This window comes from Staurois parvus, unplaced genomic scaffold, assembly GCF_062004578.1.
Source record: "Staurois parvus isolate SC_StPar_1 unplaced genomic scaffold, SC_StPar_1.0 ptg000019l, whole genome shotgun sequence".
In the NCBI taxonomy this organism is placed as follows: Eukaryota; Metazoa; Chordata; class Amphibia; order Anura; family Ranidae; genus Staurois; species Staurois parvus.
Window position 1 is genome coordinate 31,385,595 of NW_028317815.1, and position 18,428 is coordinate 31,404,022.

The 18,428-nt window shown below is 40.5% G+C and overlaps 1 protein-coding gene across 1 annotated transcript in view; it reads left to right on the forward strand.

Moving 5' to 3' along the window:
* PHYH (phytanoyl-CoA 2-hydroxylase) overlaps window positions 1-18,428 on the forward strand; it is a 64,224-nt gene that overhangs the window by 16,903 nt on the left and 28,893 nt on the right. The window contains exons 3-5 of the mRNA XM_089686189.1: window positions 5,482-5,592; window positions 8,230-8,398; window positions 13,143-13,224. Of these exons, the coding sequence (XP_089542315.1) occupies window positions 5,482-5,592; window positions 8,230-8,398; window positions 13,143-13,224 (362 nt within the window). The remainder of the gene's footprint in view (window positions 1-5,481; window positions 5,593-8,229; window positions 8,399-13,142; window positions 13,225-18,428) is intronic.

Here is an 18,428-nt window from a genome sequence, read left to right on the forward strand (position 1 = left end):
GGAACGAACGACAAGGTAAGGACTGCAGGGACCCCCAGAGCAGCGCCGCATGGTAAGCCCGAGTGTAGCTCGGGGTTACCGCTTGTGGTATAGAAATTCTACCCCGAGCTACACTCGGGAAAACCGCCAGGGAGGTTAAAAGCTCATAGATTGAATGAAAAAAAGGACCCCATTCCCCATCCACACATTCGATGTGGATGAGGGAATCCTTCCCGCTGCATCATTGCATTCTGGGAGACTTTGATGGTTTGTGTGCAGAACATATTCTTAGGGAAAATTCATTAACCACTTGCCCTCCAGAGGATTTACCCCACTTCCTGACCAGGCAATGTTTTGTGATATGGCGCTGCATTACTTTAACAATTGTGCGGTCATGCAACGCTGTACATAAATTAAATTTGTCATTTTTTCCCCCACAAATAGAGCTTTCTTTCAGTGGTATTTGATTACCTCTGAGTTTTTAATTTGTGGACAAAACAAACATCCAATAAAAAAATTTCGAAAATCAAATTTCTTCATAAATTTAGGTCAAAATGTATTTTGCTACATATCTTTGCTGAAAAAATCCCAATACGTGTAAATTAATTGGTTTACATGAAAGTAATACAAATCTATCTACAAATGGCAGTGTGTGTGTATGTATGTATGTGTATATGTGTACAGTGGGGATCGAAAGTTTGGGCACCCCAGCTAAAAATTTGTATTAATGTGCATAAAGAAGCCAAGGAAAGATGGAAAAATCTCCAAAAGGCATCAAATTACAGATTAGACATTCTTATAATATGTCAACAAAAGTTAGATTTTATTTCCATCATTTACACTTTCAAAATAACAGAAACCAAAAAAATGGCGTCTGCAAAAGTTTGGGCACCCTGCAGAATTTATAGCATGCACTGACCCCTTTGCAAAGCTGAGACCTGCCAGTGTCATGGATTGTTCTCAGTCATCGTCTGGGAAGACCAGGTGATGTCAATCTCAAAGGTTTTAAATGCCCAGACTCATCTGACCTTGCCCCAACAATCGGCACCATGGGTTCTTCTAAGCAGTTGTCTAGAAAACTGAAACTGAAAATAGTTGACGCTCACAAAGCTGAAGAAGGCTATAAGAAGATAGCAAAGCGTTTTCAGATGTCAATATCCTCTGTTCGGAATGTAATTAAGAAATGGCAGTCATCAGGAACAGTGGAAGTAAAGCAAGATCTGGAAGACCAAGAAAAATATCAGACAGAACAGCTCGCAGGATTGTGAGAAAAACAATTCAAAACCCACGTTTGACTGCACGATCCCTCCAGAAAGATCTGGCAGACACTGGAGTTGTGGTACACTATTCCACTATAAAGAGATACTTGTACAAATATGGTCTTCATGGAAGAGTCATCAGAAGAAAACCTCTTCTACGTCCTCGCCACAAAAATCATCGTTTGAACTTTGCAAATGAACATATAGACAAGCCTGATGCATTTTGGAAACAAGTTCTGTGGACCGATGAGGTTAAAATTGACCTTTTGGCCGGAATGAGCAAAGGTACGTTTGGAGAAGAAGGGGCACAGAATTTAATGAAAAGAACCTCTGTCCAACTGTTAAGCATGGGGTTGGATCAATCATGCTTTGGGGTTGTGTTGCAGCCAGTGGCACAGGGAACATCTCACGAGTAGAAAGAAAAATGGATTCAATAAAATTTCAGCAAATTTTGGATGGTGACTTGATGCCATCTGTGAAAAAGCTGAAGTTAAAGAGAGGATGGCTTCTACAAATGGATAATGATCCTAAACACACCTCGAAATCCACGGGGGATTACATCAAGAGGCGTAAACTGAAGGTTTTGCCATGGCCTTCACAATCTCCTGACCTCAACATAATTGAAAACCTATGGATAGACCTTAAAAGAGCAGTGCGTGACAGACAGCCCAGAAATCTCAAAGAACTGGAAGACTTTTGTAAGGAAGAATGGGCAAAGATACCTCAAACAAGAATTGAAAGACTCTTGGCTGGCTGCATAAAGCGTTTACAAGCTGTGATACTTGCCAAAGGGGGCAGTACAAGATATTAACTCTGCAGAGTGCCCAAACCTTTGCAGGCGCCATTTTTTTGTTTTCTGTTATTTTGAAAGTGTAAATGATGGAAATAAAATCTAACTTTTGTTGACATATTATAAGAATGTCTAATCTGTAATTTGATGCCTTTTGGAGATTTTTCCATCTTTCCTTGGCTTCTTTATGCACATTAATACAAATTTTTAGCTGGGGTGCCCAAACTTTCGAATATATATATATATATATGAATTTTTATTATTTTTTTTTTTTTTATACTACTAATGGCAGCAATCAGCGACTTATAGTTGGACTGCCAGACTGCAGCGGGCATTCTGACACTGGGTGGGAACTGACTAACTGCCACTGACATCCCCAGTGATACTAATACAGTGATCAGTGCTAATAAAAAGCACTGACACTGTACTAATGACACTGGGCAGGAAGGGGTTAACATCTGGGGCGCTCAAAGAGTTAACAGTGTACTGTGTGTGTTTTACTAGGGAGACATGCTGTTTTGTATCTCTCTGCTGTGCAGTAAGATACAAAGCAGCATGTCCTTGCTGACAGGAGAGGGACCTGTGTTGTTTACACACAGGTCTCTCCTGTCAGCTTTGCTCGACAATCGGCGAGTGCCGGCTGGGAATCGCCACCCAGGACCCGGTGATTGACATCTCTATAGCCGCCAATAGCAGCGCAGGTAAGGCGGCGCACACGAGCCCCCTAACCAGAAATACAAATCACGTGTATGTACATGATTTTGCGCATCCCTGCTGCCCTGTAGCAGTACTTCTGCTATAGGGCGGAGAACAAGCGGTTAATACGGATGCTTATATGCACATATTTGCGTGCATTTCCACGTACTCAGCATAAATTACTGACCAAAAATGCAAAATTTCCTATTTTTTTTTTTACTGAGGAATACGTAGCACTTATTTATCTGCCTGTGTGCAAAGGCACAATGTAATTAATGGGCTACATTTTAACTCAGTAAAAAAAAAAACGCTGTACTTAGCTTATTCAGGCTGCAGTGTGCAAGAGGCCTTTATAAGCTTTATTAGGGTTTTATTGCTGCCTGCATCACTGTTGGGGATATTCTCCTTAAATTTTGTGTTGTCACCAGGGCAGGAAGTAATATGAAATCTCCCCAACAGGAACACAGATGGCAATAAAATCTGCCAGAAATTATAACCCTTCCCCACTTTAACCAGCCTCATTACTATACCTTTAACTGACTCTTTAATTTATATTTTGACTATAGTTGAAAGCTCCCTGAAGCATCACAATATAAAATACAAAATCCCATACCATCCAATGCTCTCTAGCTTTTATTGTTCTCTGTGGCTGCAACTCCAACATGGGGATTTGTGAACTACCTTATCCCCGCCATGCTCCTCCCTTATAGCCAACACATTTGATGCAAAGTATGGTCTTAATCATAGATGATTGAGGTGTCAGAAGAGAAAGAAAAGCTGGCGAGGACCATCAGTTTTAATTAGTAAACATGAAAAACTCCTAACAGCGGTCTGTGGCTTACATTTGTTGATCATGCCTGAAAAAAAGAAGAAAAATGTATTGTGTAGGATTTCCTTCTTTAACCACTTGCAACCGTGGTATAGCTGAATGACTGCTACAGCGCTGTTGTCCAGTCCTGGGAGGACATCATGATGTCCTCCCAGAGCGCGCCCTCCCACGCGCCCCTGGGGGTGCGCACTCAGCGATCTCCGTGATCGATGTGTCCTACGGGATCATGGGATGTGGTAAAAGGCCAATCACAGCGGCCTTTTACTATGTGATCAGCCGTATCCAATGACACAGCAGATCACAGGTAAATGCAGTTTCCGGTTATCAGCTGCACTTTCCTCACGCTGTCAGAAAGTGAGGAAAGTACTGCCGATAACCGGCAATTGTCAGAGGACGGATCGGCACGGATCCTTAGGGCACTGATAAGTGCCCAACAGTGCCACCCACCTGTGCCCAGCAATGCCACCCACCTGTGCCCAGTAGTGCCCCCACATCAGTGCCACCAGTCAGTACCCAGCAGTGCCACCAGTTAGTGCTGCCTGTCAGTGCCCATCAGTGCTGACTATCAGTGCAGCCTCATCAACGCACATCAGTGAAGGAGAAAAATTACCTGTTTGCAAAATTTTATAACAGAAACAAAGAAAAACTTTTTTTTCCCAAATTTTTTGCTTTTTTTGTTTATAGCGCAAAAAATAAAACATCCAGTGGTAAGTAACTACCACCAAAAGAAAGCTCTATTTGTGTGAAAATATTGATACAAATTTCATATGGGTACAATGTTGCATGACCACGCAATTGTCATTCAAATTGCAACAGTGCTGAAAGCTGCAAATTGGCCTGGGCATGAAGGTAGGCAAGTGTTTAAAGGGGAAGTACAGCTAAAGCTTGTTTGGCTGTACTGCTCCTGTGGATCCCAGGAGTGCAGTTCATTCTGCAGTCCTGTGACCCATTTTTAGCTGACAGCAGGCTAAAGTCCACTGTCGGCTGATATCACTCAGCCAGTCCAGGCTTGGGAAAGATCCGGACTTTAAAGTTGGGATCCACCCAGATATGTGGACCAGCACCTGGCATTCCGCTGAGAGCCCGAGTCAGCTGCTCTTTCCCCCTCCACAGTCCAGTGCTCCAGTGAGCACAGGGGGGTGCAGAGCAGACTGCGGTGACTGACAGTCACTGCTCTCTGAGCAGAGCGGCAAAGAGAACTGAGTGATCAGCGGTGTCTGATCACTCAGTTCTTAGCCTTAGAGCCGGAAGGGCACAAAAGCAGCTTCACAAATTTGGGGTAACGGGGCACAAATGCAGACCGATGCTGCATCCACCTAGGTAAGTATGATTAAAAATTCCATACTTCTTTTTACCATGTGACCTGTACATTAGCATAAGTTTTGTTTTGCATACCGAGTACAACACTTTAGTGTAGTTTAGTTTCTAGGCAGCATAAATTGTAAAGCCTTCACAGGTGAGATAACCCACACATTTACATTAGGAACAAGTCTTTCTGTGAGGGCAGTTTGACACTTGTCTGTGTACTCTGCAATTTCCAGACATGGAAGTCTTGTGCACACCAAAGGTTGTGCAGCAATCAGCACTGCATACCGATTGCCAGGGAGCTAATACAGAGGACATGCTAACCTCAAATGAAGCTGTAGGTAGTAAGTTACTTTTTCAGTTTTGTTTTACTTTCCCAATAGGAAAGTAAAACGCAGATAAACTGGACTAAACATTTTTTTTTGCTTTGAGATCCTGATGAAGCCACATGCATAAACATACTTTAGTTTTGGCAACAGAGGAATTGAATTAAGAATATACTTGAACTAGTGTATTTTTATGTAGCACTGAGTACTTTCTATATCTCAGTAGAGTAGATTGTCATCTATGCAGTTCTGAAAAAATGATGAGGTTCATGTTTCTTCTGTACTTTCTTCCAACAGATATACTTTGGATAATAACCTGCTGAACACAGAACAGAGACATTTTTACGAGGAGAATGGCTTTCTTGTTGTGAAAAATCTAGTGTCACATGAGGACATTGATGACTTTAGGTATAAATGGGTTTCAGTGCTTTTAAACAAATTTTTTCATTCTGTGGGGTAAATATCTAAATACATTGGACACAAATATTTTGATGCATACATATTATAGAATTAGATAAGGCATGGTTGTATTTACATGCAGGATCCAACTGCACTCAAGCTAGAAAGTCTACAGTGCAGTGCAGAATGTTTCAGAAGCTTCTAAGCTTGGCCCTGACAATGGAGCATGGAAGAAGAGGGAGGATGCTGCACACCCTGGCTTTTTAGAGTTTAAAATTAGCAACAAAAATATGTATTTTGACTTGTCAAATTGATTATTATAACAGTGGTCACTCAGGTCTGTTTGTGTGAGCTTTTACTTATTTCTGCCATCTACCTGACTGTCATTCCATGTCTGTAGTTACCCACTCATTAAGATAAATATTTGCTTACACAAGCCTTTCTAGATCCTGTCAAGGTCGCAAAAGTTTATCATAGGTTACTTTTGTAAGCCAGGACCTTTATTACAATCTTTATGTTCTGTTTAATAGTTCAGTACCTGATAAAGTGTGAAACCCAGAGCTCTATAAACCTTTATGATCATGATTATGTACATTGCTTATTTACATGCATTTGGTTATATGTGGTTTTCAGTATGATCATGCAATCATGATTTCATTATCTTTTTGTGCCTGTTAATTACTGGTTATTATTCTTTTTTCCCATATTTTCTGGAATTTGTGTTGGCCATTGCAGTTTACCAATTCTTAAATAAGGAGTCTGCATTATTTATTTTTTTTTAGGCCTGTATTTCTTTTTTGTTTTTATCCTGCAAGAAACGTGCTTCTGTCCCTTCGGGGTGGCTATGCTCACTCCTCTGCTGTATTTGTGGAAGGAGCTGTGGTTGCCTGGACTTCAAACATTTCTGCCTTTGTTCATCTTTATTATACAAGGGATAGTGTGATTCGTAGTTTACACAAGAAAGAAAAGATTGACTTTGCTTGCAGTTCCTCTACTAGGAAGTGATGACGACACTGCTTTTCTGACAAGGAAACGGGCAATTTCTGTATTTGCAAAAAATATTCTTACCCCAAAAATAAAAACCAATACAGCCACCACATCTAAGAACTAGTAAGCTGCAATATGTTACATTTTTTGTTCTTCAATTTAATTAAGTTTATCTCTAAAGTTAGTAAGTATGTGGTCCAATGCTGCTTTCACACTGGTTCGCCTCAAAAACACTTGAAAAATGACTAGCGTTTTTGGAGAGTTTTTGAGGCGTTTTTGAGGCATTTTTCAAGTGGAACATCCTGGACATGTGACTTACATTTGTAGCTCAGATTGGGCAGATTTGCATGTTATTGGCAAGTTTTTATTTCCAAAACCTATCAACAAATGATGCAATAGATGGTATTGGGCACAATTCACTAAGTGGTATCTTACTGCATCTGAGTATGTGGTAGGATACCGCATAGCATTTTTAAAAAAAAAAGTTTGAATTCACTTTAAAAACGCTACTAAAATACCGCATGGGTTATTTTATCAAGTCATGTGGTATTTTAGTAGTGAAAAACATGCATTAATGTTTCAGCTGTCAGCGGGGTTCCCCACTGACAGCTGAATGTATAAGAGAGAATTGCCGGCAATTAAAAATAATAAAAAAAACAGCGTGGGCCCCCCCCTCCATTCATACCAAGCCCTTCAGGTCTGGTATGGATTTTGAGGGGAACCCTCACACAAAAAAAATGGTGTGGGGTCCCCCTCAAAATCCATACCAGACCCTTATCCGAGCATGCAGCCCGGCAAGTCAGGAAAGGGGGGGACAAGCAAGTGCCAGATACAGTAAGCCACAAGCCTGGACCACTATTTAATTACCTCATGCATTTAATTATTTATTTCATTTTGTGAATTGACTTCAAGGTATTTTTATGTGGTATTTACGGAGTGTTTTTGCTATTTTCGGTAAATACCGCATATAGTGAATTGACATTTTTAGTAAGCTTAGCCATACCTTCCCACATGTGCGGTGCATTTTTGGAGAGTTTTTGAGGCGGTTACCATTCATTTCAATGAGAAGAGGTGTTTTTGAGGCGTTTTTTTAACTCCCCAAACATGCCCCAAAGATGCTGTTTTTACACCGCACTGCAAGCGCAACGCCTCAGTGTGAAAACATACATAGATATACATTCACAAACACAGGGAAGCAGTTTTCTTGAGCTTTTCATTTGTTTCTTTTGATGCAAAATGCTTCAAAAACTCCTCAGTGTGAAAGCAGTCTAACCACGTTTTCTGAAATATACAGTTTACTATTGTACATGAAATACAATAATCAAAATATGGAACTGCAAGCACACAAAATCCTTAGCTGCATTAGTTTTCATATTAAGCTAAGTAATGGGTGGAACTTGATATAGCAGATCCAATTGGTGGAGACTTTTATGAAATGTCTCTTGCAGTGGTCCACTTTTAATAAGAATAGAGTTCTACACAACTTTTTTTTACCTTTTGGATGGATTAGGGTTGAACAACAAAGATGAAAGCCTAAAAACATCAGATAAGCTTTGTAGTTTAAGTAAACAAAATTATGAACATCTTGTAATATTAATTAACATTAGATACTAATTCTTCATACTCACTGTTCCTTGTTTAATTTATGACAATATATAGGGTAGTGTTTGAGAAGGTGTGCAAGAAAGAACTGACAGCACCTGGATTGGTTGTCATGCGAGATGTGGCCATTGCTAAATCAGAGTTTGTTCCAGACCAGAAAGCTGTTACTAAGGTTCAGGATTTTCAGGAGCTTCCTGAGCTCTTCAGATACTGCAGTCTTCCACAGGTAACATGTTTACTATGTCATGACATATAAAAGATGTACAGTTTATGTTTGATGTTTGCAATTTAGGAACCCTCACCCCTGCTGAACTATTAGGTATAACATTACAGTTTTTTTGGGCTACCATCACTAATACTAAATCTGAAAATTAGCAGACATACTATTTATTTTAAATTAATATAAAACTACAACATCCGCTGCTACCAGAAACATTTTCGGTTTCGGTATTTATATTGAAGTATTTTTTACAAGTATCATAACGTAGTTATATGTGATAAAACATGTAACAAACACTTAAAGCAGTATTAAACCCTAAAGCAAATATTTATTATGTTACAGCATACTGATTCTTAGACGTGATGCCTGTATTAGTTTCCTTTCTGTTATTTTCATCTAGTGATTCAGCCAGTAAGTCTGCTGTTTTTCAGAGGCTCAAGCTCCACCAGAATTAAGCAGTTCACATGGATGAGACAATCCATTACCACTGGCAGGGTGATGAAAATGATCAGATTTTATTTATTCATTTAAAACCTTAAATGATTATAAAGTGTAAGCTGGAGTTTGGCTTTAATTTGTTATTGTATTAAAATCTGCTAATACATTTAACACTCCCGCCCCACCCCCTCAGACTGACTATGCTTCTGTCTGCTGTGTCCTGTGCTCATTCCTCCAGGTTGGTGTCTTCCTAATACAGGAGGTGTGTTACTGGCCAGATCACCAGGTGAAAACGGGGGGGGGGGGGGGGGGGGAGCCTAAAAAAGAAGAAAACTCATGCAGCCACCACATCTGATGATTGGAAAGCTGCAACATAATCTATTTTTAGTTTTGGGTTTAATACCACTTTAATCAAACACACTTTAGAGACAGTATATAATAAATCCTGCACTTGTACCTAAACCTTGTGTACATGTTCAATGAACAACTTTAGATATAGAACATGAAAATGAATTAGGCAGTCCTCACAGCGAAGACCAGGGGAAGACAATGGAGCATTAAAGCAAATTGAATGCTGGCTAATGGTGACTGTAATATTATTTAAACAGTGCTTAACTGGTCTGTTTTACTAATACAGGCCACAGACAGGACATTTATCGGCCGAATTGTCGGCCGATAAACGAAAAATCGGTCGTTGCTGCCACCAATGCTTACGGAAAACAGACGTTTTTCGTAGATTTTCCAGCATGACCGATAAAAAGAAACGAGAAGAACCACGAAAATCGGCTGACAACATTGCCCCACTAACGGTGTGAATATCGCCCAATTTTTTGTTCGGACAAAAATTTGGCCGATAAACGACCCGTCTATGGCCTGCATAACCAGTTGTCGAAAATTGTTCTAAGCGTGTACCATGTAATGTAGTAGCCCAGAGAGCAAGTTGTTGGCCAGTTCTGTATTTATTGACTCATAATAAGTTGAAACTCACAGAAAAGAGCAAAGATGGAAAAGAAGAAAAGACAAGAAAGAAAAGAGGGGTCAGAGATGTACATCAACAGTATCTTATTTCAGTCACTCAGTCACTCAACAGAGTTGTATTGTACCTAGGGTTGCCACATTAGTTTGAATTTAGCATGAGCATCATTCAGGATACTAAGTAATTTATCATTGATGATGTTTCAGTTGAGCTTATGTTTGACTAGTTTAATGGAGATTGTCGTTTTTCTCTAGCTTCAAGCAATTGCATTCCTAGCTGCTAGGAAAATAAATGCTATAAACCTGCCAATACCTTTGGACATGTCTGAGAAATCAATATGTAATAATGCCTCTTTAGGTGATCTTTTAGGGTTAATAAAGGTCAAGGTGTTAATCAGGTAAAATGCCTTAATCCAAAATTCTTGTACTTTAGATGTGAGCACCAGATATGCATCTAAAGGAGTCAATTCACTAAGAGTTAAATAATGACTAAACAAATGTGTTAAAATAATGCATGCAGTAAATCTTTTGCAAATGTGCATTTCACTAAGAATTTTGCAGTAAATAACTCCTGCGGTAAAACATTGAAATTGCGGTAATTAAAGCATATTTTCACGAGATAAATTATCACACAGTAGCTGGTTGTTAAGGAAGCAGGCCGCCACATCCTTAACAACAGGTGACTCATCAGCTGTCAGTGGGTTTCCTGCTGACAGCTGAATGTAAACAAAATATGCTGGCAATTAAAAATTATGAAAAAAACCTGCTTGGGGTCCCCCTCCATCCATAGCAGGCCCTTTGGATCTGGTGTGGATTTTAAAAAAACCCCACGTTAAAATTTAAAAGAAAAAAAACGGCCCTTAGGTCTGGTATGGATTTTGGGAGAACCCCACGCCAAAATCTAAAAAAATGGCATTGGGGTCCCCGCAAAATCCATATCATACCTAAGTGTCTGATATGGATTTGGGGAGGACCCCATGTCATCTTTTTTTTTTTTTTTTTTCTTAAATTTTGGCATGGGGTTCCCATGGGTTTTAAATCCATACAACCTCAAAGGGCCTGATAAGGATTGGGGGGGGGCTCCAACGCTGCATTTGAAAAAATACCGCATGTGATACCATCAGCAAAACCCTGATAAATATTGCATCTTTTTTTCCTTTCTGTTCCGTTTGTGAACTAGACTTAAGAGCTTATCGCGTATTTTGCAAAATTTACAGACACATTTGTCATTCTGCATTAAATACCGCATAATCTTTTTTTTTTTTTTTTTTTTTTTGTGTGTGTGAATTGGACATTTTTTTTTAACCGCATGCAATAATTTATGCAAACGAGTCACGTGACCATGTTATTGCATGCAGTCATCTTTAGTGAATTGACCCCATAGATCCTTATTCTGAGCAGCCTCTAAACCTAAGAAGCTAGTGGAGCTAATTTTGCAACCTTGGTGGGAATCAAATACCTTTTTAATATCACCTTGTAATTGGCTTCTACCAAGGATGTATTTAAAGAAGTTTATAGCCACCACATGCATTCAGCAGTAATGTTATTTCTTATATAGAAGTGAGGCATATTTTACTTTTGGGACAAACAAGGCATTCTTTTAATATTATAGAACACCAAACTCTGCACCTGTGGATGCATCGTGGGTGGTTGGGCAATAGTACACATAGGCTTTCATCAAAAAATGGTGCTGCACTTTGTAAATTTAGTACTTTTTTGAGTGAAGGGCATTTTACTACAGGTGACAAAATGCTCAAATGTGAGCAGGGTCATTGAAATGAAGATGATTTGGTTTGTTGGGCGTAATAGAGCTTCTAGCTTCAAGCAGAAAATCACTCAGGTTTGAACGGGGCCTTAATCTACTTCCAGGGTTTCTTCATCAATCACCATGTTAAAAATACCCCAATAGATACAATGTAAATATTATCTTAAAGACATGCAGCTAGCTACAGTGTGATTAGCCATAAAAAGCATGTAGTAGCCAGGTTTTCATTAACCTTATGGTAACTAAAGTTGGTCCTTCCATCTGGGAACTAATACAAATTTCAACTCAAAAGGGCACATTTTATTTTGCAAATTGTTATTTTTCTAGACGTATTAAAATTATGTACAAACCCTTTTTACAATTTATCAGAAGAAATTAGACATTTTTTAAATATTTTTTATTGTGACACTAAGAATGAACAAAATGGATAAAATTGAAAATGTTTCCACAATAACTAAAGAAAGAATAATCAGCACAAAAAGAGCTGATAGAAGGTAAAGAAGTAACAAATTAGTGTTAACTACGGACAGTAGTTTGATTTTCAGTAAGCACTCATTTATAAATGAAGGCTGCAGCTTTGTCATATATGTAGGAGGATTAACAGCCCAGCCCTGCAGATAACCCTGAAAAAGCGACACTCCCAGCATAATCCACAGGATCCCAAAGTCAGTTTGACAGGCAGGCCAGCTCTGTGTATCAGAAGCACTAACATCCGCAGACCCAAGCATCAATTGTCAAAAAACAGAGCTCCACAGGTTACATCGGCATAGTTGCTGTCACCCATTGCAGTCTGTAGGACATGGTCCTCAGGAGCACTGAGAGCAGGAGATGGCAGAAACTAATATATGGTCAAACATAGTAGGGTGAAGGTAGTTACAGCGAAAGGAATGGGGAGACAGGTGGAGTGGTGTGGACCAAACATAAGCTTGTCACTGAAGGTGAATCAGATAGAGGAATGTACAGTGGGAGTGCACAAAGGGTATGGACAGAGCAGAGAAAACATTGCACAATGAGAAAAGAGCAGACAAGAGATGTATGGGAGAGGGAAGCGGATAGTTGTGCTAGATGATGTGTTGCAGAGGGAGAGTTACACAGGCAGATGAATCAAGCAATAGTTTAACCTTTTTGGCAAAAGCGACATTGTTTGTGCTGTAAACAGGCCACACATGAGTTTACGATTTTCTTTCCTTCCACCATGTTTGAAGGAAGGAAAATTGCTCCATTCCCCCATCAACTCAGTCAGTGTTGATGGGGGAGTGCCTTTTGCGGAGCTACTGTGTTCTGCTGGTGGGCAGCCTACGTTGCTAGCAAAACACAATGATCACTGCTAGAGGCTATACCCTCTGGCAGTAATCGCATTCAAAGAAACTCAAAGTCTGGTTGTACTGAACTCGATCGATGGATTGACTTCCGTACAACCAGCCGGTCCATAGATGGATAGAATCTCGGCCGATCGTTGCATAAATGCCATACTAACATATGGTGCACAAGAACCCCAGAAAGGACATCTTTTATAAAGTCGTTCTTTTAGATTTTGCTTGGTTTAACTAGATATATGTACTTGTTACTTAGATTCTGAAGTATGTGGAATGCTTCCTTGGGCCGAACATTATGTCCATGCACACAATGCTAATAAATAAGCCTCCTGATGCAGGTAAGTAGCCTTCCAGGCAAGTCATCACCTAAGTTTACCATAATATATATTTAAATGCAAATTATTATATAATTTAACTGATATGGCTTTGATTGTTCTGGCAATCTTATTGAAAAATGATCCCCACTTTCCCTAGATGCACAGTACATGCTATTTTATCAGTGTTCCTGACTGAAGCATTTCTATATACTGGGGGTAAAAATCAGTGAGGTTGGGCTAGTTAATCTTTTATTCCACTGATACGGGAGTAGAGGGTTACAAGAGTCACAGCAGTGACCCGTTATCTGCAGTGACTACTTAGGAGACACCGTCACCAAAATTAAGTGTTGAGGTTTATAACATCACATCCAAGATGGCAGTGCCCTGCTGCAGTCTCAAGGCATTTGAATGTCTACACAGCGGAGGCTTTTACAGATACATGTGTATAGAAAAAACTTTAAATGCACATATAGGCCTATGGAAAGACTTTTGTTGAAATCTTGCAGTACAGAACACAGCATTAAATCTAGCACAAGCAGGTCAATCCTGCCACTACACATACTATTATTCCTATCTCTAGTTCACACAGGTTGAATACCCCACTTCTGGTACCAAATATGTTATCACAGATACGTGATAGGTTATGTTTTTGGGGTTGTATTTAATATGTGCAAAGAGAGATCAAACATATACTTGTAAGTATATCATTCAATTAGGTAATGACAGGTATAAATAACAAATATAATAATATTGGACAAGAATACTTAAATAAAAATGATGTTTCCTCCACGGGTCCCACCCGCTTTCGTGGCATTAATGGACCAGACGCATGCATGATGCAGCTCTGAGATGAGACAGGTATTTCAGTTTTTTGTTGTACTATATATAGAACTCGAATGTAAAAGAAATGATCAACCCACCCCACTGGAGCAACGTGATTGTTTAAGGACTTGGACAGTTTGTAATGACATTCCTTTTGCATGAAGTCATCTAAGGTAACTAAACTTTGGAGGCTTTCTTAGATTTTGTGACACGCTAGGGAAATATGAAATATGCAATTTTCCCATCAATAGTTTGGCAACAGAGTCTCTTTATCCCTGCTGCCAGAGACCCTCAAGCACTGAACATTATACCTGCTATGATTCCTCCTTTATTACACTGTCCATATAAACAATGGACTATCTAGTGTTTTATCTCTATACTTCTTCCTGGTCTGATTTTAGGCAAGATGTAGCTGTAGCTTTGGGTTAATATGCAGTAAGCCTGCAGGAGGACTTATTTTGCTCATTACTAAACCCAACATTACCAAAGACATGACCAGACTTGTGATCAGTTCTTTGTACAAAATCATATCAAAGACAGTAACATCGAGATTGATGTCCCTTATTGATACCTTTTGGATCCTTTTCTGGTTTCAATATTAATTGGGATAAATTCACCCTGTTACCCTTAGACCCGATTCCAGCCCCTGTACCTCAGGTTGCGTCCCAAATCTAGGTGACAAACTCCTTCCGTTATCTGGAAATCCATATCCATCCTACCCTGTCTAAATATGTGCAGCTTAATCTCTACCCTCTCCTTCTTAAGTTTAGACAGAAAATGGTTAGTTGGAACAAATTACCGCTTTTGGTGGTTGGTAGGTGTAACCTCATAAAATTGATCTGGGCCCCTCAGTTATTATACGTTTTGCATAATGCACCAAATTGGATCCGTATGTATGTTTTCAAACAGTTTGATACCGTTTTCCGATCTTTGATTTGGAAAAATCTCTCTCCTTGTATAAAACTGGAAACATTACAGGAATCTAGAGAGGCTGGGGGATTGGCGATACCTAATCCATTCTACTATTATATAGCTGCAGAACTTCAACATCTTACTGCTTGGCAGGACAGTGACCATGCAGACACTGTTAAGCCGTTCTTGATGGGTGTTTTGTCCAATGATAATCTGGTGGAATGTTTGTTGGCGGGTGAGTTTAGAAATATGTCACAGTATCCCACTTTTGTGTTGATTGATAGAATTTGGTCCAAAGCTAAAAGTCTCTAAATTGGGTTATACCTCATTTACTCGGATTTTTCATAATGTTAATCATTCTGAGTTGCAGAAGCTGTAGGGCTTTGCTGGGTGGATGATGATGGGAGTTAGATATATATCACAATTATATAATGGTCAATTACTGAAAGATTTCTGTACTTAGCAGCTTGAATACAATTTGCCTAAACAATTCTTTTTCCAGTACCTACAGCTTAGACATACCATTACTACACAATCTAAAGCCTCTCCATGGATATTTACTGAACCGGTAATACTTAATCATACTATAGCTTCAACCACAAGAAAGGGTCAAATATTTCGATTTACCAATCCATTATGTTCAAAGTTTCTAAGACAATGTCCCATAATTGTAGAACACAATGGTCGACTGACTTAGACACTATTTTCGACGAGGAATGGTCCACCATATTAGAAAATGTAATTAAATTCTCCTTGTCCCCAGCTCAAAAGCTTACCCAGCTCTTTATTATCCACCGTACTTATCGCACTCCTCAGCAACTATACGCTTGGAATAGGAGAGACTCTCCCCTTTGCCCTAGATGTGAAATTCATAACGGCACGCTTATCCATATGCTTTGAAAATTTGTCCCAATTTGGTAAGATATTGGTCCCATATTATAACAATGATCAGTAAGATTTGGAATCTTACTGTACCATTAGATCCCAAGCTTTGTCTATTGGGAATGTTGGATGAGGAACTGTTTTCTCCACATGTCTATATAGCTATCCTTAGAGTGCTCTTTATTGCTCGGAAACTTACAGCTCAGAAATGGTTATCGCCCTCACCTTCTTCCCATATTCAATGGATTAAAGCGGTCAGTGATACTCTGATTAGAGAAAAACTAGTTTATCAGCATAGAGGATGTGCACAGAAATTTACAAAAATCTGGGATGCCTGGTTGGGGACTCCGGGATTAGCACCAACACAATTACCGTATTTTTCGCTCCATAAGACACACTTTTTTTCCCCCAAAAAAGGGGGGAAATGTCAGTGCGTCTTATGGAGCGAATATGGAGTGGCCGGTCCGGTATTTCCACCGCCGCCGTGTCAGAATACCGGGCCGGCCGCTCAGCTCTACTCTGCAGCAGAACCTTACCTGTTCCTCAGTCCAGCGATGTACAGTCTTCCCGCACCGGCTTCTTTAGTGTGGGCTCTCAGCTGTGACAGCCGGGTGCCCAGTGCGCATGCGCGAGAAGCACTGCGCTTTGTGATTGGTCCGGCGTCTTCTGGGACCTGTCATGTGTCCCAGAAGATGCCGTACCATTCACAAAGCGCAGCGCTTCTCGCGCATGCACACTGGGCACCCGGCTGTTAGCCGGGTGCCCACACTAAAGGGAGGACAACTCTGCGGAAATGGGAGCAGGTACCTGTCAAATTCAGGTACCCTCTCCCCCTCCCTCCCCAAAGGTCAGCAGTCTCTTAGTCATCCCCTGTACTGTCTGCTGTCTCTGGTCATCTCATGTACTGTCTGCAGTCTCTGGTCATTCCCTGCACTGTCTGCAGTCTCTGGTCATTCCCTGCACTGTCTGCAGTCTCTGGTCATTCCCTGCACTGTCTGCAGTCTCTGGTCATTCCCTGCACTGTCTGCAGTCTCTGGTCATTCCCTGCACTGTCTGCAGTCTCTGGTCATTCCCTGCACTGTCTGCAGTCTCTGGTCATTCCCTGCACTGTCTGCAGTCTCTGGTCATTCCCTGCACTGTCTGCAGTCTCTGGTCATTCCCTGCACTGTCTGCAGTCTCTGGTCATTCCCTGCACTGTCTGCAGTCTCTGGTCATTCCCTGCACTGTCTGCAGTCTCTGGTCATCCCCTGCACTGTCTGCAGTCTCTGGTCATCCCCTGCACTGTCTGCAGTCTCTGGTCATCCCCTGCACTGTCCGCAGTCTCTTGGTCATCCCCTGCACTGTCCGCAGTCTCTTGGTCATCCCCAGTACTGTCCGCAGTCTCTTGGTCATCCCCAGTACTGTCCGCAGTCTCATGGTCATCCCCTATACTGTCCGCAGTCTCTTGGTCATCCCCTATACTGTCCGCAGTCTCTTGGTCATCCTCTATACTGTCCGCAGTCTCTTGGTCATCCCCTGTACTGTCCGCAGTCTCTGGTCATCTCTTGTACTGTGTCCGCAGTCTCTGGTCATCTCCTGTACTGTGTCCGCAGTCTCTGGTCATCTCCTGTACTGTGTCCGCAGTCTCTGGTCATCTCCTGTACTGTGTCCGCAGTCTCTGGTCATCTCCTGTACTGTGTCCGCAGTCTCTGGTCATCTCCTGTACTGTGTCCGCAGTCTCTGGTCATCTCCTGTATTGTGTCCGCAGTCTCTGATCATCTCCTGTACTGTGTCCGCAGTCTCTGATCATCTCTTGTACTATGTCCGCAGTCTCTGGTCATCTCCTGTACTATGTCTGCAGTCCATTGGTTCAGAATATTTTTTTTCTTGTTTTCCGCCTGCGCATTTAAGTGGTGGAACCCCATCAGGTCTACTGTGAGATAACTATCCTTCCATCAACCCTTGATTAAAAATTGGGATATAGATGTATCCATACGGTAAAACTCTACTATTGGCAAAAAGTTAGATAGACTCTTTATTTACTACATTGCACGTGGATGAGCTGAGGAGGTTTGACTCTCGGAGTTCAGTTTGAAAAAGGCTGGTTTTTGGTTCTTGTTTTTGTCGTTAAATTGTTAAAAATTATTTTGATTTTATAACTCGTGCTATTTTAATTTCCTTCTGTTTTTTCCCAGCCTATTTTGAAATTGCGTTTTTTTTTTTGTTTTTTTTTTTATTTCTCTTTTTCAAAAAAAGGATCTGGAAACTATGGTTATATCCTTGCTATACATAACTTTGTACCCCTTTTATATTATAACGATGTAACTTGTTGATACTAAGGCTACACTCCATTGGAGATTGTGGTTGTCTGATTATATCTGTACATGGATCTATACTTCAATTAATAAAAATAGATCTAAAAAAAAAAGACTGTAACATAAACAATATTTTTTCTCTAGCCAAAAAAAAATTGTGGCAATGTTCATCCTTGATAAATCCATTTATTTTACAGATATTTTTTAAATAAACAGAAATTGGACTTGAAATGGCCTGTTTCTTAACCTCTTCACGCCGGCCGCACACAAATGTGCGGCCTTCCGGCGTCTGGGCCTAGATGCAAAGTGGCCACA